Source organism: Cynocephalus volans, chromosome 6 (assembly GCF_027409185.1).
Source record: "Cynocephalus volans isolate mCynVol1 chromosome 6, mCynVol1.pri, whole genome shotgun sequence".
Lineage (NCBI taxonomy): Eukaryota > Metazoa > Chordata > Mammalia > Dermoptera > Cynocephalidae > Cynocephalus > Cynocephalus volans.
In genome coordinates this window covers 33,327,771-33,352,627 of record NC_084465.1, presented here as the reverse complement: position 1 = coordinate 33,352,627, position 24,857 = coordinate 33,327,771, and the positions used below count along the sequence as shown (strand labels likewise).

The following is a 24,857-nucleotide window of genomic DNA, read 5'->3' as shown; positions in this document are numbered from 1 at the left end:
CTGCTGCTTTACTGTCTCCCCAAGTCAACCAGTTCAGCCTGAGTATACAGGACATAGGTGGTGAACTGGGTCACCTGTGGATAACCCACGGGTTGTCCATCTGGTCCCACAGGCTGCTCGTGCTTCATTTTCTGATGCACAACAGGTTGTGCCCTGAGATGCACAGTCTCCCCCAACTCACCACTGGGTTGGTTGTCTTCCCTGGTGTTAGAAGCAGGAGTGGCCAGTTGCTGCACGTCATCCTGCAGGACATTTATCCTTGCTTCCAACAACTCTGCTTTCTGCCGCAAATCTAGATCAGTTTGCAGCACAGTTAGCAGTAGCCAGGCTCCGGTCAGCAGAAAAGTGGCCCCCGGGCACCACATGCTCAGGGATAGCAACATTTCCTCCCCCTCCCAAGGGGTTTTCTGTTATAATGCCTGGTCTATGCTGCCCTACAATACAGTGAGCAGAAACCAGATCCCAGTCAACAGGAAGGTGGCCATAGGGCACAGCATATTCAAAAGTAGCCACATTTCCTCCTTCTTCCAAGGGCTTTTGGCTCCTGTACCTGCTCCAAATCCTGTCACAGACTACGCCAATTGTAGTGCTTGGGCTCTTCTACCTGCCTGTAATCTGGCCAACTGGGCCAATTGTTGATCTAGGGTTGAGTCTGGAGCTCACAAGCACCTCAAGCCCATTCCAGACTGGGTCACAAACCCTTCACATGCCAGACTGGGTCCCCAGACCCCTCACATGCCAGGCTGGATCACCAGACCCCCCACACGCAGATCTATGAGCTAGGTAACTGGCCAAAAGGTCCTTGTAGCCATAGGTTCGAGAGCATGGTCATACATGGTGGTGGCCGCCTGAGGCACTAGATGCCAGCCAAGCCACGGTGCCACACAGGTGCACTAACTCCACCCACACACACTTATTTACAAAGAATGTGCTGCACCACCCCCAACCAGACCAGAGGCAGGGAGCCTGACCAAACTATTCTATTTTCCCAACACTGAATCATCAGATAATTAAGGGCTAAGCATCTTAAATTCATGCCTATTCCTTCTTGTATTCAAATTGCATTTACCTAAAACACCATTTCCATGTCATTTGTCATACTCATGCATACAAGGGGTGCCATCTCACCTCCACATGCACATCCTTTCTCACCCCTCACTCTATTTAACTCTGTTTTCCATAATCAAGGAGAACGTCTGCCTGTGAATAATGGGAGCACAGTCAAGGCAGCATGCAGGGAGGCTGTGGGGGTGAAGGTAGTCTGTTCAGGAGTGGGCAGTGGGAGGACGTAAGAGCCTCCAGAGGCTTTCCAGCTGGCAGGCAAGTTGAAGGAGAAGTAAAGAGAAGTTTTCTGGAGACAGCAACCACAATAGGAAAGATATCATTTGAAAAGATTTGCAGCCTTGGGTGATAAGAAATTAGTCAAAAGAGCTTGATGTCTGTATATATGTCTTTGTTTCCTTTGATACACGGTTAAGGTTTTCTAGTGGTAATATATTTGATGCTAAGATTTAAGGAAAATCTCCTAGTTGGACAAGTGTAAAGACCAGGTATAGAGAACAGGGTTGGGCTTAGTGCCATCTTGAATACAGTCATGTGCCACATAATATTTTGGTCAACGATAGACCACAGTTGGGGCAATAGGCTACACCAAACTCATTCCTTGGAATGTATTTCCATTGTTAAGTGACACATGACTGTATTTCTATTTTTAACATCCTGTGTGTTAACCATTGTGAATGTGTGTATGTGCACCTTGATGCCTCACAGATATTTTAAAGGTCTCCTCTTAAAATTAAAATACACACACACACACACACACACACACACACATATACACATGGCTTTTAAAAAGCTTCAATTAGACCTTTTAATTTAGTGCTTGAAGCTAAGTGGCCACTCAGCTATGGCCTACAAGTGAACCCTCCCTAATTTCCAAAACTATTTCATCTGTGCAGGCTTTGAGTCCCGACAAACCCTGTTGAGAAATAAGAAGGTAGAAACCTGTCAGTTTGCATTACTCTGTTTTTGTCCGATTGGAAAAGACATTTTAATACGTCTAAACTACTCGGTTTAACAAGGTGCTGCAGGAGCCATGCTGCTATATGTCACTTGGTTTACCTGTTGACACATGTTGGTAAATAAACAAGGGGTCAGCAATCAGTTGCTTCCAGATCTGGCTTTGGAGAATGACAAATTCTACAAAATTGCTTGTGAAAGGAAGAAAGCTTGTTATTTTAAGACTGCATGTAACTGTGAATCACCTTTCATATAAAAGTAAAAACACACACATACACACACAAACAAACGTGTGACACACTGTCAAGTGAGCTGAGCAAACTGATATCCTTTTTGAGACCTTCAAGGAAACAGGTGTTGAACACTTGTAATGAGATTTCCATGCATCTTCAGAGGAAGGAGAAAAGACTCTGCAAGAGCTGTTCAGAGTGTTACAGATCGTGCATGAGGGAATAACCCCTGATGAGGAGCATGCTGAAGGAGACATTACATACATGTTTGTTTTCCAGGAAGTGCTTATGTTCTAAGAATTTTTACAGAAGACAAATATTCACCAGAGAGAAATTTTTGGGAGAATATATGATAATTTTTCCAGATCCTGTGGAATCCAGGATATATTCAATTAACTATTCCTGATGCATTCTCTATGCATTTTAACTATTACCATAGAGAAAATGAAGTAACTAAAATGGAACACGCTCTGTTTTATCGGAAAGTGAAAAGTTATGTTTTGACTCAGATATTAGACAAACCTGGAAAATTATCTAAGAAGTGAGAAGATAAAAATAACAGTCAAGGATCATTACAGTAAAGAAATGCTAAATTTACAGTAGTAGAGATTTTCTTCATTACACTGAGATTTCTAATCTCTCTGGAGACCAAGTTTCTATTAGAGAAGAACCCAGTTTATTTTTATCCATTTAATATACCCATCTTTCAAACAGCACCTCCCAAATGGCCTATTCTTTCCCCAGTGACTTGTGTCCCAGCTTTACTACAGATGAAGCACACCAGGCTCCATGTGTACATGGGTCTGACTCTACATTTCTGTTCTGATTTTCTGCTTGATCACGGGCTTTGGAGATGGCTTTGTAACTTGTCTTGGTACCTGGTAAAACAAATCTCTAACACTCTTTTAGAAGTTGACTTATTATTCTTCTATTTAAATTTTAAGGTATATTTATTGAGTTCTTAAAAAACCTGGAATTTTGATGGGCACTGCAGTAAATTCATACATTAATTTGGGGAGAGAATTTATATCTTACATTATTCAGTCATCCCTCCTAGGTCATGGACTGTCTCTATATCTATTTACATTACTTTCTATGATCTTTGAGTTTCAGAATTTTCTTCATAAAGGTCTGTGAAGTCTTGCATGCTTTTGGCAAAGTTACTTCCTGGATACCTTACAGTTTGATTGTTATTATAAAAGTTACCTCATTTTTGATTGATAGTGTGGAGCAGTAGTTCTCAGAGTGGTCCATGAACAACTGCAGTCCCTAGAACCTTTCAGGGGTCTGTGAGATCAAGACTACTTTCATGATTAATACTAAGGTGTTTTTGCCTTTTAAACTCTGTTGACATTTACACTAATGGTGCAAAAGCAAAAGTAGGTAAAACTGGTACTACCTTAGCATAAATCAAGGCTGTGGTGCTAAATTATAACTGTCATTGTGTCCTCCACCAACATACATTCAAGAAAAGAAAAACCCAGTTTCATGTAAGGTTGCCCTTGATGAAACAGTAAAAATTGTTAATTTTATTAAATCTCTGCCCTTGAGTATAAATTTTTTCATATTATGTGTATATGTGTAACAGACTGGGAAGAGTGCATAAGGCACTTTTGCATACTGAAGTATGATAATATCTCAATTGACTGCTCTTGTTTTTTCATACAGAACAATTTTTAGTTGAAAAGACTACTGATAGACAAAGTATGGTTATTCAGACTTGGATGTTGGCAAACATTTTCCGAAAAATAAACAAACATGTTGCTTTAAGGAAAACAACAGATACTATTTGTTGCCAATACTATTATCAGAGCTTTCAAGAAAAACTAGAATTTTAGAAAACTTGTATCTGTCATGAGTCTGACAGCTTCCCAATACTTTAAGACTTTTCTGATGAGAAAAAAGTGATATTAAAAGGGGTTATTTCTTGACATTATATATTTGCCAACATTAGGAAGGTAATAACATAGTGGATCAATATTTTCCAAATGATCAATACATGAAGTTAAAAGATCATGTGTGGTGAAAGATCTATTCAAAGTTCATGATAAACCATTGGAATGGAATGGAATAGTATGAAAAGTTCACCGATTTGTTTTCAGACTCCACATTGTAATTAACGTTTAAGAAACTACCACTTGTGGAGTTTGCTACAGTATCATAGAAGAAAAATCTCCAGTTATCTGAAAACTCTATTAAAATATTCCTTCCTTTTCCAGCTATGTATCAGTTGAAGGCCTGATTTTTTTTTCCCACATACATCAACCAAAATAAGATATTATAACAGACTGAATGTAGAAACAGATGTGAGAATTTGGCTGTTTTCTATTAAGGTAGCCATTAAACAGATGTGCAAAAAGGTAAAACAGTGTCATGCTTCTCACTAAAAAGCTTTGATTTGGAAAATGTTTTTTTCATAAAAATGTCTTACTTACTTTGACAGGTAAAGGGTTTACTATTATTTTTAAATGTTAATAAATATTTTATAATTTTCTCAGTTTTATTTCGAATATGGTAAATATTGGTGGATATAACCCACCTAAACGAACTCTTTGGGATCTGCATTGAGTGTAGAGTCCTGAGCCAAAAAGCTTGAGAACTACTAATGTAGAGACAGCAGGTTATTGATTTTAAGAAGTTGAGTTTATATCTGGCAAAGGTGCAGAACTCTTCTATCCATTCCAAAAGTTCTATTCAGATCCCTTTACATTTTTAAGGGAAATGATAATCTGCAAACAATGGTTGTTTTATCTCTTCTCTTTCCATTCTTTTGATTACCTTTTTCTCATTCCTTTTATGTTGTCCAACACTCTATGTTGTTCCTAATTCTGAAGGGAATACCTCTAAACTCCATTAAGTAAAATATTCACTGTAGGTTTTTTCTATATGGGTATTCATAAAGTTAAAGAAGTCTCCTTTCTAGGTTGCTAACAGTATAATTTTTAATCATATATTAAGTGTTGATCTGTTTTACATACCTTTTTTTTCCCCCATCTATTGAGATCATAAGATTTTTGTTTTTAGTATGTCAGTTTTCTAATGTTGAACCACTTTTATATTACTGGGATAAATTCCATTGATTGTGATATATTATTTTCCCAACACACTATTGGATTTTATCAGCTAATATATTTAGAAATATAATGAAATGGGCCTATAATAATTATGTTTTGTTCTATTGTCTTTATCAGATTTGGGAATCAAGATGTTTTTGCTTCATGAAGTTAACTGGGCAAATTTCACTCATTTCCCATTTTATACCACTTATTTTGAGTTTTGTTACTTGTGCTGACTTGACCAATATACAGTTTTTCAAGAAATTTATCAATTTCAACTATACTTTTCAATTTTTGTATTTGTTCATGATATTCTTCCATTATTTCCTATGTTTCTTGTGTCTTTATTTTTCTTTCATACTGTACATTTTTTTCTTAGTCTGATGGAATTGTCTTATTCTATTTCTGTTCTCTATATTTCTTAGCATTTCCTTGATATTGTCTGCCACTTTCTCCTTTACTACTGCCCTCATTCTGATTTCCCAGGTCACTAACAAATTCTTCAGCTACATTCATCTTGTATCCTATCTTCCTTACAACCTACTATTTTCATAACCAATATTTTCAGCTGATTTGCATGGTTTCTTGTTTCTGCATCAAATTACTAGTATCTTTCTATATCCCCTTGAGAATATTTATATATTATGCTCAATTTAAATTCTTGCCTCATCAATTCCAGATGGTACATATCATTTAGTTTTTCTTTTATAAGGGCTATATTCCTCAGGAATCTAGTCATTCTGCATGAGAGCTCATGATCTTTTGGAAGTATTAAGAATGGGGTGATGGACAGGACCTTGCCTATGTCCCTTAAAGCGAATTTGAGAAAAGAAGAGATTAAGCTTTGGAGAAGAGAGTCCCAGGCATATGGAATCAATACTGATAATTGCCTAATCCATTAGGCAGCTCCTATGGACAAGGATTCATCCTCACTCTGTTATATTCAAAGCAACACTTGGCCAACTTTCTCCTTGGGTCATAATCCACTAGGTTTAGGGGTTTGGTTGCAGAGAAGTGGAGGGATGACTGCCTGAGGGTGGCTCAACCATTTTTGTTTACATCAACATCTCACTGCAGCAGAGGTGGGGCCTTGTCTTAATATTACTCTAAGATACTGGTATCTATGGCAAAAGGCAAGGCTTTGATTGTCCCAAGGCCATGCAAGGGAGAAGCAGCAGCAGAATTTAATGCTTTCTTCCCTCCTACCTTCCCTCTCACCACACCATACTCCAGGCTAGAGTAACTCTCCCACCAGACAGATTAGTAAAATTGGAAGCAACACTTTTGTGGGCTAAGAAGTGAAGTGGAGTGAAATGAAGGTGAGAATATACACTACTTTTTGGATGGCAGCTGGAAGGAGGTATAGAGCTCAGGTTAAGCATTTTTTAGGGTGATACCATGGTTGCAGATGGAAGGGAAGGATCTAGAAAGAAGACAGATGTACAACCATAGGAGAAAGAAGAGATACATGATGGAGTAGAATCCATCCAGAAAAAGGTAGGTGGAATTGGTATGAACATCACAGAACAGTCAGTTGGCTTTGAAGAAGAAGATACTTCATCCCCCGATACAGGAGAACATGAGGTATGGGTAGGTGTTGATGACTACAGGTTTGCAGGGATAAAAAGTTGAGCCTTAACATGCTTACAAGTTTGAAAAGAAGTGACCGCCCTCAAATACCTTAACTTATGTGTCATTAAACTTAAGATCCTTTGTTAACCTGATCTGAAAAGAGAATACTGTTAAGATAAAATCAAGTTTTCCTTTTCATATGTGGAATTAGGTATGACTATCACTGATTGAGATTGTCCTTATGTATTAGAACTCACTGTAAAATAAATACAAATAAAATTTAAAAAGGAAGAACAGGATGAATGACTCATTGACGGAGACTGTGGATCAAGGAACAGTGCCACTTGTATAGGTCACAGAACAGCTCCAAAGAGTCATGACGAATCACTCAGTGCTGGGAGATGAATTCCAGTTGAAGGGATAGAATGCTGAAAGCAGACAGCAGCATGACAGTGCTGCCACACTGTTTCAAAGAGTCACACATTCTATCATTTTCCTAGAATTAAACTCAGACAAAGCAGGAAGGTTGCTAAAGGAATGCAGACTCAGAACCCATTTTAGAGGAGAGAGGTAAGTGTCCTTACGCGTCTCATTGGTTTACCTGGGGTTGACAGAGCCCTCTTTCTTTCCTTTGGTCGCTAGAGCTGTGGGTAAGCAGTGAGTGCAGAGGTCCTGAGAGTGTGGGGATCATTGCTGTTACGTTGCCTCCCGTGTACAAGGCTGCTCCTCGTGTCCTCAATCCACTTTTCACTTACTTGCTTAGTTACCCAAGGATGCAGGAGCTACTGGGCAACTGTACTACACAGGCTTTCCTCCATATTAATCAAACTGAAGTTACCCAAACTGAAGACTTGTCAGATGTGAGCAAATGTCTTCATTTACCCCTTCTACTCAATAATCCCTGCAACCACTGCTTACTATGCCTCCAAAACATCTCTTAATACATAGGAATTAATGTGTCAACATTGTGTTAGTGTGAACACAAATTACATAGTGTGGGGTTGTTTTCTTGTGTGGTTAGCAAGGTGGTGGGAGAAAAGTTGAAACAAATAAACATACTAGGAGTCCTTACTAGGAGTCCTCATTCATTCCAGATCAGATGTGGAAAAGGGCAAAGTGAATTAGTATCACCTACATAGTACTTAAAAGGGAATGTGTTCTTAATGTCTTTTTGCACATACGTTAAATAGAACAAAGCTAATCATGTGGCCAGGAAGAAGTGTTAAAGATGCTTGATTCAATATATTTATAAGAACATATTGATAAGAATAGTTTAAAATTAACATTTCAATGATATTATATTAGGTGATGGAATCAAAGTAATTTATAGTTATCAGAAAAAAACTTATCTTGTTAGGTAATTTAAATAATTCATTGACCATCTGAAAAATGCCCATAGCTTTTCTTTACATACAGTGCAAGAATAAATTTTAATTTGATCCCTATCCAGATGATCACAAATACTAAATCACTATAGCTCAAGAAATGAGTTTTTACCACACATACACATAATACTTTACAAACTAAAATCTCTAAGGGATTTATATGATTTTCTCAAATATTCTACAGAAAAAAAAAGACAAATGAGTTATTCTCTTTATTAGAGCCAGAAATTGTATCGATTGATTTGTTCATAATCAGGAGGTGATGTAGAAGCAGAAATGGTCACAGAGATTTTACTTTCAGACCACAATTCCATCATTCAAGCCACCTTGTCTAAAAAGCTGAATGTAAATTCTTTAATTACCTGTTGTATTGTTTTTAGAGAGAGGATTTGGTTTCTTTTAGTAAACAAATTACCTTCTGCAAAGCGTTCTCAATTTTTATGAGATCTCAAAATTTCAGGTCTATTATTTAAGATTTTAGAAACCTTAGTTCATGATGACATGTAACATTCAAAAAAATAAATCAAATTTATAAGAAAATACACAAAACTTTGTTGAGAGAAAACTGTTATATTAGAAATATTAATAAGACATTATTCAGTGACAAAAAATTATTTTCATCAGCTGTGCAATCTTTTATACACACTCAGTTTCAGACATATGAGTTCTTTAGCAGCACAAATTTTATTTATCATTTATCGTGATAATTTGACAATGGAGTGCTAAATTGAAATGCCACCTAAACATCCTAATGACATAAGGACTGCCACAGTGCAACTTCTCCTCTCAAAGACAGTAAGAGCCATGGCCCTTGGGGAAAGCATCTCTATCCCATTCAACTGAGACTCTGAAAATGAGGGCACTGGGGGTTAGACTTGGGAACCTGGCAACCAGAGAGCCCAGAAAGATCTCACCACACAAAGACTTTGCCTATTGCTTCCATGCTACGCTTTGTGCAGGGCACCTCCACATTTCTGGATTGACGATCATCCTAGGTACTAAGTCTACACAAAAGATCTCATGTCAAGGCAAGCTCTGAGGAGCAGTCTCCCGTTTTCTATCTTAAGTCACCACATAATGTGCACTTTTCAGGAGAAAGCAGTTATTGTTATTAAATGCGTTACTGCTGTTCTTGCTCATAAGAAATTCCTTGAACTACAAAACACATTGATTCTTCTTTAAAAATAATACCTAATTTGCATCAACAAGGCATATGATTTAAAAAAGAAAAAAAAAATGCAATCAGGAAAATGAAGTTTCAAAATGTTATCTTGAATCCAAGATTACAAATAAAAAGGATCTATTACATAACTAGCATAAGTTAGTGATAAAACTAAAACAAAGGAAAAAGCTAGTTGATTTTGCAACAGTGTATAAATCAAAGTTTTTAAATTAGTACTAAAAAAAAGGCAATTCGACCAAATGGTGTTATTTTATAACTCCCAAATTTAAAAAAAAATTGCTTTCTACAAATTTCAAGTTCTCAAAATGAACTATTTGTTCTCATGAAACATGCAAATAATTTCCAAGAAAGAAGACATTTATAGAGAAATGATTACAATGCTCAAGAGTACTGTTTAAAAGTATTATCAGGCATTTGAGCTCTTACACATGCAACTGATACTCTCATTTTTAACCAGTTCTAAAAGCAATCCCCAAGAACACTGACTAGCTAACCCTATTAGGTTAACTTGCTACCAAATGCAACTAAAGGAATATAACTACATTTTTTAAAAAATCCCCTGTTCTGTTACTTTGGAACATTCTTCAGTTAAGCTTTTCCTTCAATCTACTTAAATCAGAGACTACACAGATTTTTCTCTTTTTTATACAAGCATTTAATTTTTATGAAAGTACTCTTCCCAGAGCTGCTGACCTGTACAGCTGAGCAGTGGTACGGGTGCTAAATAGGTGTCCAGGGAAGACCTCTGTTTGGTGGAAGCGAGGTCCAAGGGGGATAACTCCCTTCCTCTTTCCTCCTCTCTTTAATGGGAATGGGGCAACTACACACAGCACCTCCGCCCCGTGTTTCACCCAGGTGCACTGTGACCCTTTCGCATTTCACAGGGGAAGGAGCATAGCCTCTGTAGGGTAGGGCTCAGGACACCTGTGTCCAGCCCCAGCTGGCTGACTTATTTACTCTCTATGGCAGTAGGAAAGCCATGAACAACCCTGGATTTCCTATTTGTAGATTAGAATAAAAATTGTTTTCACAACAGGAATGTTGTGGGGTATAAAACGCCATAAGAGTTTTTGAAAAAGTCTGTGAAAAAGCATGGGACTGTTCCTATTACAATGGGCTGTCATAACAGGAGATGGTAATAGTCTCATTTTTTTTCCAATTCATTTTTTTCTACAGTGCACTTAGAGATTATTGTTAAGTGTGTTCTTTCTCAGGGCGTTTGAAAGTTTTGTGGGCCTGAGGGTTTTGTTCTATCAGTTTCTGGGGTCAAATATTGAAAAATAATTGAAAAGGGTAGGGAAAAAAAAAAAAAAAAGGAAGAGAGCCCGTAATGGAAGACTTCAGTTAAAAACAACCCAAGAACACTTGTCTATAATACTGCATGCAAAATTTGACTGAAATGAGAAAACTAGGACTAGAAAGGTTCATCACCTGTCTCTTGCTCCACTGCTTTCAGATGGAACTAACCTCTTGCCTTTCTCTAAAGTACTGAGTACCTCCTTTGTGCCAGCAGGCACAGTGCTAGGGTCTGAGGACATAACAGTGAACAAATCAGTAAGGCCCCTGCCTACAAGGGGCTGAGGAGGAAATAGATAGGATAAACAGATAATGGCACATGTAGTTAAATTAATTACAATTATGATAAGGGAAAGGTAATAAAACCTTTAAAATTTCAGAGACCCAGAACTCTTTCCTAGCAATTTCCTGAGAACTGGATTTCATAACCGCTGCTCATTCCTATGATTAAAAACTTCCAAAGTTAAGGACAGCTTACTTTTTATTTAATAGCATTATGCTTTTTAATCTCATGTTATTTTTCAAGAATGATAAAGGAAGATGGTCCTCTTGTCTAGTTGTAAGAGTTCTCCAAATACTGGCAATAGCTTCCAAATAATATTAGTGTCCATGCTTACGACAGAATGTATAACATTAATACAGCCTCAGCTCTTTGGCTTTGAATCCATATTAAAAAAAAAAAAAAAAAAAACGCTGAACTTTTACAGAGATAAATGGCCTATATTTTTTCTACAAAGCATTTAGCAATAGTTCTGATAAAATCAAGTCATTTTCAATATCCCAGTTAAATTATCAAATAGAAGCCCTAAGAAAAAGAGAGCTATTAATCAATATGAAAACATCACACCACCAACAGCAAAGAAACAACAAAATGAAAAGGCAATCTATGAAATAGGAGGAAGTATTTGCAAACCATATATCTAACAAAAGGCTTATATCTGAAATATATAAAGAATTCCCATAACTCAACTGCAAAAAACCAAATAACCCAATTTAAAAATGGGCAAAGGAACTGAATAGGCATTTCTTAAAAGAAGACATACAAATGGCCAACAGGTACATGAAAAGGTGCTCAACATCACTAATCCTCAGGGAAATGCAAATCAAAACAATGAGCTATCACCTCACACCTGTTAGGATGGCTATTATTTTAAAAAAAAATCATCTGTGCTGGCCTAGTTAGCTCAGTTGGTTAGAACATGGTGTTGATAACACCAAGGTCAAGGGTTCAGAGTGCCATACCGGCCAGCTGTTAAAAAGGAAAAAAAAAAAAAGACATCAAGTGTTGAAGAAGATGTGGAGAAAGGGAACCCTTGTATACTGTTGGTGGGAAAGTAAAGTGGTACAGTCACTGTGGAAACCAGTATAGAGATTCCTGAAAAACATAAAAAAACAGAACTACCATAGGATTCAGCAATCACTGCAACATTATTCACAATAACCAAAACATGATAGCAACCTAAAAGGCCATAAATGGATGAGTGGATAAAGAAAATGTGGTATATACATACAACGGAATATTACTCAGCCTTAGAAAAGGAAATTCTGTGATTTGTGACCTGAATGAACCCAGAAACACTATGCTAAAATAAAATAAGCCAGATACAGAGGGACAAATACTACATGATACCACTTATATGAGGAATCTAAAATAGTTCAGACTCAGAAGCAGAGAGTAGAACAGTGATTGCCAGGACATGGGCAGAAAGGAAAACAGGGAGGTATTAGTCACAGGGTACAAAGTATAGTTATGCAAGATAAATAAGTCCTAGAGACCTACTGTACAGGAGAGTGCCTGTAGTAAACACTACTGTGCTGTACACTTGAAAAATTGTACCTCATAAACATGTACAATGAAAAAAATAATTTCACACAGACACACAAATTGCTAAGAGAACAGATCTTATGTTTAGTGTTTTTATCACAAAATAATAATAATAAATAAAGAGAGTGGGAGGAAACTTTGGGAGGTGATAAGTCTATGGCATAGATTGCAGTGATGGTTTCATGGGTGTATACTTATCTCTAAACTTAACTGGTTGTATACATTAAATATGTACACATTTTTGTATGTCAATCATATTTCAATAAAATGGATTAAAACATAAAACAACATCACACCACCACATTAGAAATAATGGCACGTGCATGCAGAAACATCGATTACCTGTTTCCTTTTCTGCTGGGCCTAAAACGTAAGAAAAGAGAATTTAGGGGAAAGCACACTACCCACACGTTGCTCAACTGTTGCTCAACTATCGTAGAAGGCTAATCAAGCAAAGAAAAGCAGCTCCCTTCCTATTTATAATTTAAATTTGATTTTGTTGTTGGTCTGGTCCTGAGAATAACAAAAAACAAAAGCTCTTTTTTTTCTTTTAAGATTAAAAAAGGGGGAGGGGAGTGGAAGATAATAAAAAAGCATACAAGTCTTTCTCACCTAATGAGCAAGCATTTTGGTTTTTTAAAAAACTGCTTGGCAGGTCTGCCTGAGTGGATTGCTAGGATCCTTTTTCTAGAATATTCTCATACTAGACTGGAAATAAGACAGGGGTGACTCCAGAAAGAGAAAAGTTTGGGGGCTGGGGGTTGTTTCCATCACTTGGTTCCATCACTTTTTTCTAATAAAGACTTGTTTTTATGAGTACAAATAAAAGATAGCTCTTTACCCATATTAAAATAGACTTTTTGACTATAAAATACAGAGATAAACAAAGAAATATACAGTATATTTTCTCAGTATTCTTGGACAAAGTAAGGGTCAAAAATATTAGCTAAAACAGATAGTTAAGAACAAAAGGATTCTTAAGTTTTTTCGGATAGGGTTTGTAACATTTGTCTGTTTATTCAAGTTGTCCACAAACTTTTTTTCACTTTGCCAAATCTGAAAGGCTTTAATATGTCTATTTTTATATCAATTCTTTCAATCTGTGTTTAAAACATCCAATTCTCCCAAACCATGAAAATTACTTGAATGAATATTCAAAAATGAAAACCAATGTGTTAATCTTCCACTTTCTCTAATGATCTAATGTTCATTGCTTTTGCTTTAACACAACATGATATCATAATTAATGATGTTAAACTGGTAACTAAGGAGATTTCATGTTGTTACTCTCGTGATATAATACTGGTTGCTATAGTGATGAGATGGCTTTTTTGTTAATCACTCAGGAGGTTGGTTATCACATGCTTGTTAGAAAGCTTGACTAGATGTGAAGAGAAAAAAGGAAGGATAACAGCCACCAATTATAATCAATCGCATTTTCCATTGGCTGAATTTTGGTAAAACTATCCTAATGTCAACTAATTTATAAGTTTATAATTCATTAAGTACAATTTTATATTAAAAGTTACTAATTTTTTTTCTAAAGGATGACTTACTTTTTATTTTCAGATATAAGTATTTAACATTAACTGTATGCTTTTTCCCTCTCTCAATTAATGCTAAATGAATTCCATAAGCCTGTTTTATTATAACTTGAAAAAAGAATTTGAGAACTTTTGTTACATTTAATTATAGCAATCAAAGGATTGTTGAATAAAAGCTGATTTTGTGACTTTGCCACAAATTCTAATCAACTTAATTCTTAACATTTTAAATATCAGTATCCTTAATGAATAAAACTCAAAGAAAGAGGAAAAAAAATGCACAGTTTTCTCAAGAGATCTAATCTTTCAAATGCACCAATATATTGCAAGCAATTAAAAGCTGCAGGAAGCTCTATTAGTTTAATTCAGCCCTCACAATAATCAACAAGTTTCTTCCTTCTCTGAGTGACACTGCAGAACAGAAAATAAAATTACGTAGTATGACACTGTTACTGATCAGGAAAGAATCCACTGCCCATAGTTTAAATGTTAGACATACTTACAGTAATGTCAAAAATACAACCCATGAAAACACCTTTTGGTTTCTTGAAAACTCAAAATAAGAACAAAGGACAACTTAAGCACGAATCCTGGGTCTTTCATTCAAGCAGAGTCCCAGGAGGCATATTAAAGCAATGAATAGGAAAGAGCTCTTCAGTTCACCAGCTGAGATTTTAATGAGACATTTCCCTTTGCCACGGTACAGGATTGTTCAGGAAACGAAAGGACTTCTTGCAGAAAATTCAGTTAATAGGCATTGTTGGCTCTCACTGCCACTTCGGCAATTGCTCACTGCACTAACCTTCTATTTTGGCATATTCTGTGAGTCTAGTGTAATTGATCAAGGCAGCTTTCTCCAGACATTTTCTGACCACTTTCTTCACCTCTTCTGCTGGTATGGGAGTGGCAATATCTTTCATTAAAACCTACCGAGAGAGAAGGGTGGGGAGGGAGAGAGAGAGAAACAGGCGGAGAGAAAAAAGACAGATGTCGCATAAAATATAAAAAATAAATTACACATATTGTCTGAGACCTCTTACTAGGAAGGGGGAAGGGGCCTAGGTAACATGGGGGAAGTAATGAGTCGGCACTTCACAACTGGGAAGGTAATCCTCCAGTCTTGGCTCCTCCCCTCTAAGCCTCATTTACGCACATCAAAACCTCCCATAGGCCAGGCCACCATTCAGTGTGACTGTCACTTTTCCTCCAGGGACCCAGGACTCCATTAGAGCAGCTGTTTCAGAGCAGGATTACAGTTCTTGGGACAAGTAATAAACCAAGTTTGTTTTGCACATCCCTAATTTAAAAGCCTTAAATCTTTTGAAAACAATAACAAAAATTCCATGAAGAATAAGTATAATTTTTGAGTTTTAAAATAATCAAGACCTCTGCTCTCAGTAATTAAACTTTAATGAATGTGATCTACCAGAAATACCATGGCAGACTACAAAAAGAAGACAGAGTAAACTTCTTTGTCTTAGTGAAATGAATATCTAATGTTAAAATACATGGAAACTTTCTGCAGTTTTGAAAAAATAACTGATTATTCTCTGTTGGGTTCCTGAATGTGTTTCCAGATTTTTCCTTAAAAAGTTTTACTACTGGCAAAGCAAAAATACACTTATATCCAGAATTCAAAATATAAAATATTTAAACACTTTTATAGTGACTTATTGATAATTTTCTTTAAAACTGCCTTACTGATAAAACTGCTCACAATAAGTTTTCATTATACCATTAGTCAAACTCTGTTTTTCTATATATTTAATGCAATTTTTCTTGCTTTGCTGACATTCAAATTATAAAATATATGGCAGAATGTTAATATAGAGGAAACTGCTCTATTCTATTAGTCATTTGTCTTGAAAGAAATATTGAAAGAACATGAAAATATACATTTCATGCTTTATTATTTATTCTCTTTTCAGTCAGCCATAGCACCAAGGATTTTATAATTTCTAATTTTTTCAGTCTTCTAAGCACCAGTGACCCTTGACAACTATTTTAAAATTTTGTTAGGCAAGATTTCCTTTTTTGAAAATAGGAACTTCATCATTTATAAAATGTCTCCTCTCTCAAATTTAATTATTCTTCATATTATTCTGACATATATTTGGCACTTTCATTAGAACTGCTCTTTGTAGCCAGAAAAATACTTTTGCTCTTAGTAAAAAAACATAAGCATTAAACATGCAATATTATTTTATATGTAATTATTACTAAAATCTAACTTTAAGATTAATTTTGTACCATATGCAGAACAATGAACTTTGCTATTAGGCTTCCCATGGTGATAAAATTTAAATAACAAAAATAGCTGTTAAAATTAGAATGTACGTGTCTGACACAGAGGAAAGTCCAGGGTTTAAATCCGGCAATATTTCATTGTATATAGGAGGTGGGTATTGAATTTGGGGTGGGAGGAATTGAATACTCTTTCCTGGCAAATGCTAAAAGGCAGATGCCAATCTCTGTGTCATGCGTCCTCCCATCTTCCTCTATTATCATAGATATCAAGAGTTCACATGTAGATTTTGTTTTATTTTTCTAAGTTGTCAGTAAGTAAAGAGACATAAAAATGAAGAAATGACCCTTAACATTTCTCTCTCAATTCAGCAAGAGATGTGATTAGTGATTATAACTGGAATAAAGGTCACTGTTCATCCTGTCACCTGTCAATGCAGGACATGAGGGCATCTCTGCTATTACTAACTCTTCCCTGCTGTGGGGAGGAAGGGGCTCTGCCATGGAAACCAGGTCACAGAGAGGCTGCCCTAAGTCCCCATAATGGAATGCAACTCCAAAAAGTAAAGTGATCTGTAAGGATTTTATTTAACACATGATACCTTCATGAACAGTAAGAATTAATAAGGAAAGAAATACTTTGAAAAGCCTGGGTTACATGCAGCTTTTAAAATTATAAAAATTCTAATAAAATGTAATTACTATAATGATAGTTCTATCAGACAATGCACAGTAATCAGGGATAAGACAGGGATATATAGATAAAATCAATCTATAATCCAAAGATCTTATTTTAATCATCCATTCTAGCCCTCATCTCCCAAGTTCTTAAATCTCTGAGAGATGTAATGTCTAAACAATGTCTTCCCTTTTCGCTTTTAATAGAGATGCTAATAAACAATGTAATACCTAAAATTAATTTGGCAGAAAAATGGACAAGAACAGTCCTTGGAGTCAATAAACCAGGACCAAGATAATCAAATCATGCGCTTAACCCTTAGCATTCAACTAGCACATGAACAGATTTATAGACAGATAAAAAAGATACTTCCCTTTCAAACCTCAATGATTTTTTAACATGGACTTAAAAGCTTGTTTGCTAGTTAATTCTGGGGGAAAATTAGTTTCTACAACTTGTGAATTCATTTAAAGTAACAACGAATAATTGAAATAAATTCTGAGATAAATTTTGAATGAAAGAAATAATATTTTTGTGAATATTAAATGATAAACTCTTACAGGCGTGTAAACTATGACAGGTAGAAGTACAAATAAAGTTAAGGGGATAATAAAAGACACCCGTGAAGTCCGAAAAGCAGAAATAATTACACGTAATTGAGAAAACAAAAGAAGACTATTTCATGAGGAGAAAAAAAGGTGGGAAAAATGAATACTACCAAAAAGATGCCATAATATCAGAATAGGATGGCAGTGGTAGGCTTTGGAAAGCCTTCCTGGAGGAAAAAGCATGTATAGGGAGAATTTGAACCCAGTAAGAAGAGGTGAGCAATTCACGAAATGGGATGGACTCCATAAAGAGTACAGACTCCTGAGAAATGGGACTGTCTGACTAGTTCAATAAGTAAAATACACAGCAATTGAGAATGCAAATAGAATTCCTAATGTTTGAACATACCCTTTCAAGTAATGAAAGTGTAGCTTTCAGAGCACCTTCAGGTCGTCCAAAGGGAAAACAATACCTTTAAAAACAAAAGAAAGAAAAAAGTCAAACATTTAATACCGAAGACTGCTAAATAATTCCTGCTTATACTTGGCATTAGTGAAGAACAACATGAAGAGGTTAAAATAGCATCAACTCATCCAGGAAAATTTTAACTGCTGAAGTTTACCTAGCCCTATGATTTCAATGCCTCAAACAACAAAGGTGTAAACAGTGATGAAAAAGTTTCTAAAGTTTTGATGATACACGTCCTAAAAGAATACAGTAAACAAACAAAAAACCCCACCAAAGCCATGAATTAAGAGTTAATTCAGATGAATTCCCTAATAATTTCTTTAAGGTTTGTTGTTATTCAAGCTCTAGAAGAAAATGAAATGATTTCCCCCATTTCCTCCTATAGTTCTGCGTGGTTTGTTATGAAGGCAAACAACACAGACACAACTTCCAGGACAAACAAGGTTCCAGCTCTCCCCTTTGCTGACATTCGTGTCTGTGATGGTGTCTAATTCTTGAACACACAGAAATCCTCTGCAATTCTTTTGTCAACAGGGTCCATTTTGTTCCAAGTATTTCTAGTCCCATATATTCCTACTACACACCGATCAGAGAAGGGCAGGTTCTGGGGTTGTTCTGAAATCAGGGTCAGATGAGGCTGGGAGAGTCAGTGGCCTCCTTAGAAGTCAGTTACCACATGGTGCTAACAGGTTTATTGCTCTTTATGAGGGGGACGCTCTTCAGGTCAATTTACATTTAAGGAGTACTGAACATCAAGGCCATCTCATCTTGCTGGAGCTCCTTGCTGTGTGGAACCAAACTCAGCAAAGCACCCCTTCCAGGACTGCAGCTCTCACCTTAAGAGTAAGTGCTACAGGCTGTCCTTAGGCTGCCACCTTGCTCTGACTAAGAAGTTTGCAAACAAATAACTTGGAAGGAAGATTACTTATTTCTATGTACTTTTCCATTACTCGGGGACTGAGTGGACATATTTTCCTAGATACAATAATAACGAAGTAATTTTTTTCCCACTGTAATTTGAATGGGTTTTCCTAAAAAGCACATTTGAAGTCTAACTTATTTTATAGGATCAAATTTTAAAGAAAGAAAAAAAATGATATTTTCCCTTTTATAAAAAACAAAGCAGTGGTTGAATTTATATAAAAATTAGGTTTTAGTTTTGTGAAAACTTTAGTAGTCTCAGAAAATGTAAACAAATGTAATATAAATCTAGTCACTCAAATTTTTCTTCAGAGTACCATATTTATCATTTTATTTACACTTGATCTTAGCCAAAAGGCCGAGAAGTGATTTTATCATTTTATTTACTGTTAAAAATTTTCTTCCTTAATCTTGCCTCTGTGTATCCTATTACCCACCCCCCAACACACACAAAGCCACAACTAATTTATTTTGATGGAGTTTTTCCTGTGCAGTGGTGCTTTTTAGAGCATTACTAAATTAGCAAAGTAGGTTTAATCATTTTGTATACTATAAACCTTAATCCACATTTAAATAAAACACAAATTGAGTTCTTGTAGTCCCCTCCCCTCTGCTTAATCTTTTCAGTGTATTTGCATAATCCACCCATTGTCTTTCCTATTGTTTATTTCCATTAGCCTGTGGGTGACACATTTTATGAATGGAATGTTACTGATCCCCAGATTACATTTAGCATTTCAGGGCTCCGAGGTCCCACTGGGTATGTTCTGAATTAGCATTAGCTGCCCATGATGTGTAAATAATTCAGCACATTTACAGAGTACAAGTAATCCTGAATCAATAAAGTACAGAAAATAACTACACAGAAGCTTAATTAATCTTTACAAAACAAGTTTTAAAAGAAGGGAATCGTTTTGTTCTGCCTTTCAGGACAAATATTTTGGGTTTTTACCATTCTGACAGCTTTGTAACAGCAAAGCAAAGTGGAAAACACTCAATTATCAAATAAAATTCAACCACATTTAATACCTAATCCGAACAAATTGAAGTCATCCTTATTTCCACTTCAGTAAATTAATTACACAGATAAATAAGCCTGCATAGATCAGTCCTATGATTAAGCCCTTTCTTTTCCTTATACATTTTTAAATACACTATTTATTTTTATTGAAGTTATATATACAGATAGTCTAAAGAGGAAACTTCTTCTAAAAGGCTTTTTATGAAAAAATGGAAGTCCTTCATATCAGTTACACCCCACTCCAAGTAATTTCTGCTCTGTGAAAAAAAAAAAGTCAGCTTTTAGCTGACTCTTTTGGTATTTAAACTTCATATCCCTAAATTGCACACTAATATTTTCACTTCTCCATTTTTCAGTTTTAGTTATCCTACTAGCTTCCCACTATGGAAGATAAGCACTTACCTTTCATTTCTTTTAAAAGAGCTTTATTTAGAGGTGTAAGTGACATACAGTGAACTGCACATATGTAAAAGTATACAATTTGATTAAGATTTGACATACGTATATTCTTGTGAAACCACCACCACAATCAAGGTAATTCATGACCCCTGAATGCTTCCTCCCCACTCCAAGCAACCACTAATTTACTTTCTGTCATTTGGATTAGTTTGTATGCATGGAATTTTATGTATGAGAAAATATACAGTATATACTTTTTTGGGTCTGATTTCTCTCACTAGGCATAGTTATTTTGGCATTTATCCATGCTGTTATGTGTATCAACAGTTCACTTTTTAATTTTTTATTGTATTCTATGCAACAGAATACTACAATGTATTGCACAGAATACATAGTTTATCCATTTCCTGTTGATGGTCACCTGGCTTATTTTCATATTTCAGTTATTATGAATAATGCTGGTATGAACATTCATACAAAAATCTTTGTGCAGATATATGCTTTCATTTCTCTTGGAAAAATATCTAGGAGTGGAGTGGCTAGGTAATATGATAGTCAGGCAGGAACAGAATAGGTACATGCTCTAGGGAGGCTGCTCATAAATATTCAGACTGCATGGGCCAGCACCTGCCAGTGGAACAGGAAGGGCAGAGGATGGAGCCATTTAGGCATTTAGGAGTTTCTGTGTGGTACAGAGAGGAAGGAGAAGGTTGGAGGCGTGTACACCTCTCTCTGGCAGAGGTGCCTGGGTACTTCCTTGACATGTGCCTGTGCTTGGTAATAAAGCCCTATAATGTCTTGTTTCTCTGTCCCTGTTCCTTCCCTTTAGCTGGTCCTGTGAAAAGATTTTTCTTTTCATGGATAGACCAAAAACCTTTATCTGCATCCAGTAACAATAGGACTTGCCAAACTGTTTTCCAAAGGGGACTGTACCATTTTACATTACTATCAACAACATATGAGAGTTCTTGTTTCTCCACATCCATGCCAACACCCATGTTCAGTTTTTTGTTTTGAATTTTAGCTATACTAATAAGTATGTAGTGGTACCTACTTGTGGTTTTAAATTACATTTCCCTACTGAGTAATGATGTTGAGGTCTTTTCATGTGCCTTTTTATCAGGATATATCTTTGGTGAAATATCCATTAGAATAATTTTTATAATTGGGTTGATTCATTTCTTATAATTAAGTTTTAGAAGTCTTTTGTGAGAAAGATATGTATTGTATACGTATTTTCTCCCATTCTATGACTTACTTATTTCCTTAATAATGTCTTTGGAAGATCAAAAGTTCTTAATTTTGAAGAGGTTCAAGGTAACAATTTTTTCATTTATGACTCACAATTTTGGTGTTTTATTTAGGAATCTTTGCTTATCTCAAGGACACAGATTTTCTTGTGTGTTTTCTAGCTCTATCCATTTTCAGTCAACATTCGTATCAGGTATGAGGTATGGATCAAGGTGAAGAGTTTGTACTTGAATATAAAATAGTTCCAGCACCTATTGTTGGAAATAAGTTCACTTTGCAAATTGCCTTTGCACATGCATTGAACATCAATAGACCAAATATGTGTGTGAGTCTATTTCTGTACTCTCAGTAGCACACTATCTTGATTACTGTAGCTTGATAAGTCTTGAAATAAGGTAGTGTCAAAATTCCTCTGTCGTACTTTTTAAAAGTTATTTTGGCTATGGTAAATTCTTTGTATTTACATATAAATTTTAGAATCAGGTTGATAATTTCTACAAGATCCTGCTGGGATTTTGACTGGGATAGCATTGAATCTATAGGTCAATTTAGGGAGAATGTACATCTTAACGATACTGAGTCTTCTGACCCATAAATACCTCTCCATTCATTTAGGTTTTCTTTAATTTTTCTCAGCAATACTTTTTACTCTTCTGTGAACATGTTTTGCAGATCTTTGATCAAACTGATCCCTAATTATAATTATAATTTTTGTTGCTATTGTGATAGTTTTTAAATTTCAATTTTTGATTGTTTGTTGCTAGTGCATGGAAATAAATTGATACTTATATACTTATCTAGGATCCTGTAACTTTTAAAAAATCACTATTAAAGAAGTTTTTTTAGATTCCATACAATTTACTACACAGATGATCATGTAAACTGTAAATAATGACAGTTTCACTTCTTCCTTTCCAATCTGGATGCCATCAATTCATTTTTTCCTGTCTTAATGTACTGGCTAGAACATACAGTCCACTTTTGAACAGAAGTAGTGAGAGCAAACATCCCTGCCTTGTTTCTGATCTTACACTGATCTTACATTGTAGGAAAATGTTCATAAAACATAAATGTTTACAAAACATAAATGTTTATTATTAAGTATAATGTTAGCTGTAGGTTTTCCATCCATGCCCTTAACAGGTTAAACATATGACATACAATAGCAACAATCTTTCTAATATTCTTGTTTACTAATTCAATATTCTGTGTCATTTCTCAGCTTTGATTTGCTGTTTTTTTATCCTCTTCATTGGTCACATTTTCCCATTTTTTTATATGCCTGGAAATTTTTGACTGAATGCTAGACATTATGAATTTTACCTTGTTGATGGCTGGCTATTTTAATACTCCTTTAAATACCCTTATTTTCAGAAATGCAATTAAATTACTTGGAAACAGTTTGATCTATTTGAGTCTCAATTTTAATCCTCATTAGGAGAGACCAAGGCAGTGTTTATTTCAGGGCTAATTTTTTCCCACTGCTAAGTCAAACCCAGTAATCACTCTATGATGCCCATGCATTGGAAGGTTTTCCACTCTGGCTAACTGAAACTGGAATTACTCCTAGCTCTGTACTTGCACTGGTTATTTTCTCCTGTATTTCTGTCATGTGGTTCTTTGCCAGACTTTATAGTTTCCTCACGTACATGCAATGATCCATACTCTGGGGACTTTTTGCAAAACCTGTAGCTCTCTCCTTTCTCTTTTTCAGAACTCTGACCTGAAAGCTCTGGCTGCCATGGCCTCCTTCCTGGACTCCCAGCTCTGCCTCCTCAAGTCAGGGAGTATACTGGGCTTCACCAGGTACCTCTTCCCTGGTCCATGTCCTAGAAACACTTTCCTGGCAATAAGCAGGGGCAACTAAAGGTCTTATTTCATTTGTTTTCCATATCTCAGGAATCACTCATTCACTGCCTTACATTAAATGTCTTTAAAGCCATTTTTTTCCCACATATTTTTGTTGTATATTTTGTTTCAGGTGGAAGGGTAAATATAATCTTTTTACTGCATCTTGAATATAAGTAGTTCTTTTTTTTTTATGACCAGTTTTCCCCACTGCAAACATAATTCCTGTCCCTTCCATCCTTCTAATATAGTTACATCTTTTTTAGGGGGTTAAATCTAAATTCAGTATTCATATTATATTAATTATGCAAATGTCCTAGACAACAGAGACAGTATTTGCTACAATTACTTCTAGGTTCATTCAATATTTTGTTTATAATTAATACTTGTGTATATTTTTAATTTCCTATTTTTATATACTTAATATAATTCCAAACTCTATTAATTGCAATTAATACAGTCTAATTAATACAACTCCAAACTCTATTCTGGGTGGTAAATCTCTCAATATGTTAAAATATCTCAGTGTTTTGTCAATTTAATCCACTTGAAGAGTTTTCTGACTAGCTCCAGTCAGAACTGGTCACTCTCTAAGATCAACTATCACTATGAGTGTCTCTATTAACCATCATTATTATGATTCCCTTCTCTCTCATGTTGATTTCTTGTTTTGCGGATCTTACCTGTTCCTCTTTTTTGTTTCCTCCTCTGTTTTGGTAAATTTTACCAAAGGGAATATGGTAAGCACATTTTTTGAATGCAGGTCTGAAAATATTATTATTCTATTATCACTTTCAATATAAACTTTTACCTAAATTCATATACAATAGTTATTAATAATACTACTTTTTCCTTTTTAGCCTGAGTTCATAAGCAATTTATGTTCTTTCTAAATTTTAACATAAGTGGCTAAGAGAGATAATTTGGTAGAATCCTTATAAGAGTTCTAATGAACAATTTTAATGTATTATTGTTCTAAATCTGCCTGTATGGTCATCTTAAATTTCTTCTATTTCATTTTACTCCCATTTCCTCCTATCCAGTCTTCTACAGACTCAGAAAAAATAAACTAGTAAAATTTACACAAACTCTACAAACATCTAGTGGGAATGTAAAAGTCAGCCCCAAATGTCTAGACCAATGAATTTCAATTCTTGTCCTCAGTACACCAAAAAAATAAAATTGAAAAGGATTGTAAAGTACATCTTTAGAGAAATTATCTAAAGATGATGTGCATAAAAAAGGAACAGATAAACAAAGCTCTAAGAGAGAAGATGAAACTACCACAATAAATGATGTGGATAACTGTTACTCCCTGTCCCCTACTGCATAGTTTGAGTGACAGTGTGGGGAACAGAATTCCCCTG

General features: G+C 35.5%; 1 protein-coding gene across 13 annotated transcripts in view; it reads right to left on the bottom strand.

The window, feature by feature from the left end:
* The window catches only part of CADPS2 (calcium dependent secretion activator 2), a 498,805-nt gene that overhangs the window by 110,663 nt on the left and 363,285 nt on the right, over positions 1-24,857 (bottom strand). For 8 of the 13 annotated variants that reach the window (XM_063101364.1, XM_063101369.1, XM_063101373.1 and 5 more), the window contains 3 exons: positions 17,991-18,054; positions 14,913-15,036; positions 12,909-12,929 (listed from right to left, as the gene is read on the bottom strand). In XM_063101364.1, the coding sequence (XP_062957434.1) occupies positions 12,909-12,929; positions 14,913-15,036; positions 17,991-18,054 (209 nt within the window). The remainder of the gene's footprint in view (positions 1-12,908; positions 12,930-14,912; positions 15,037-17,990; positions 18,055-24,857) is intronic. The other 5 variants (XM_063101367.1, XM_063101375.1, XM_063101372.1 and 2 more) reach the window with 1 other exon arrangement.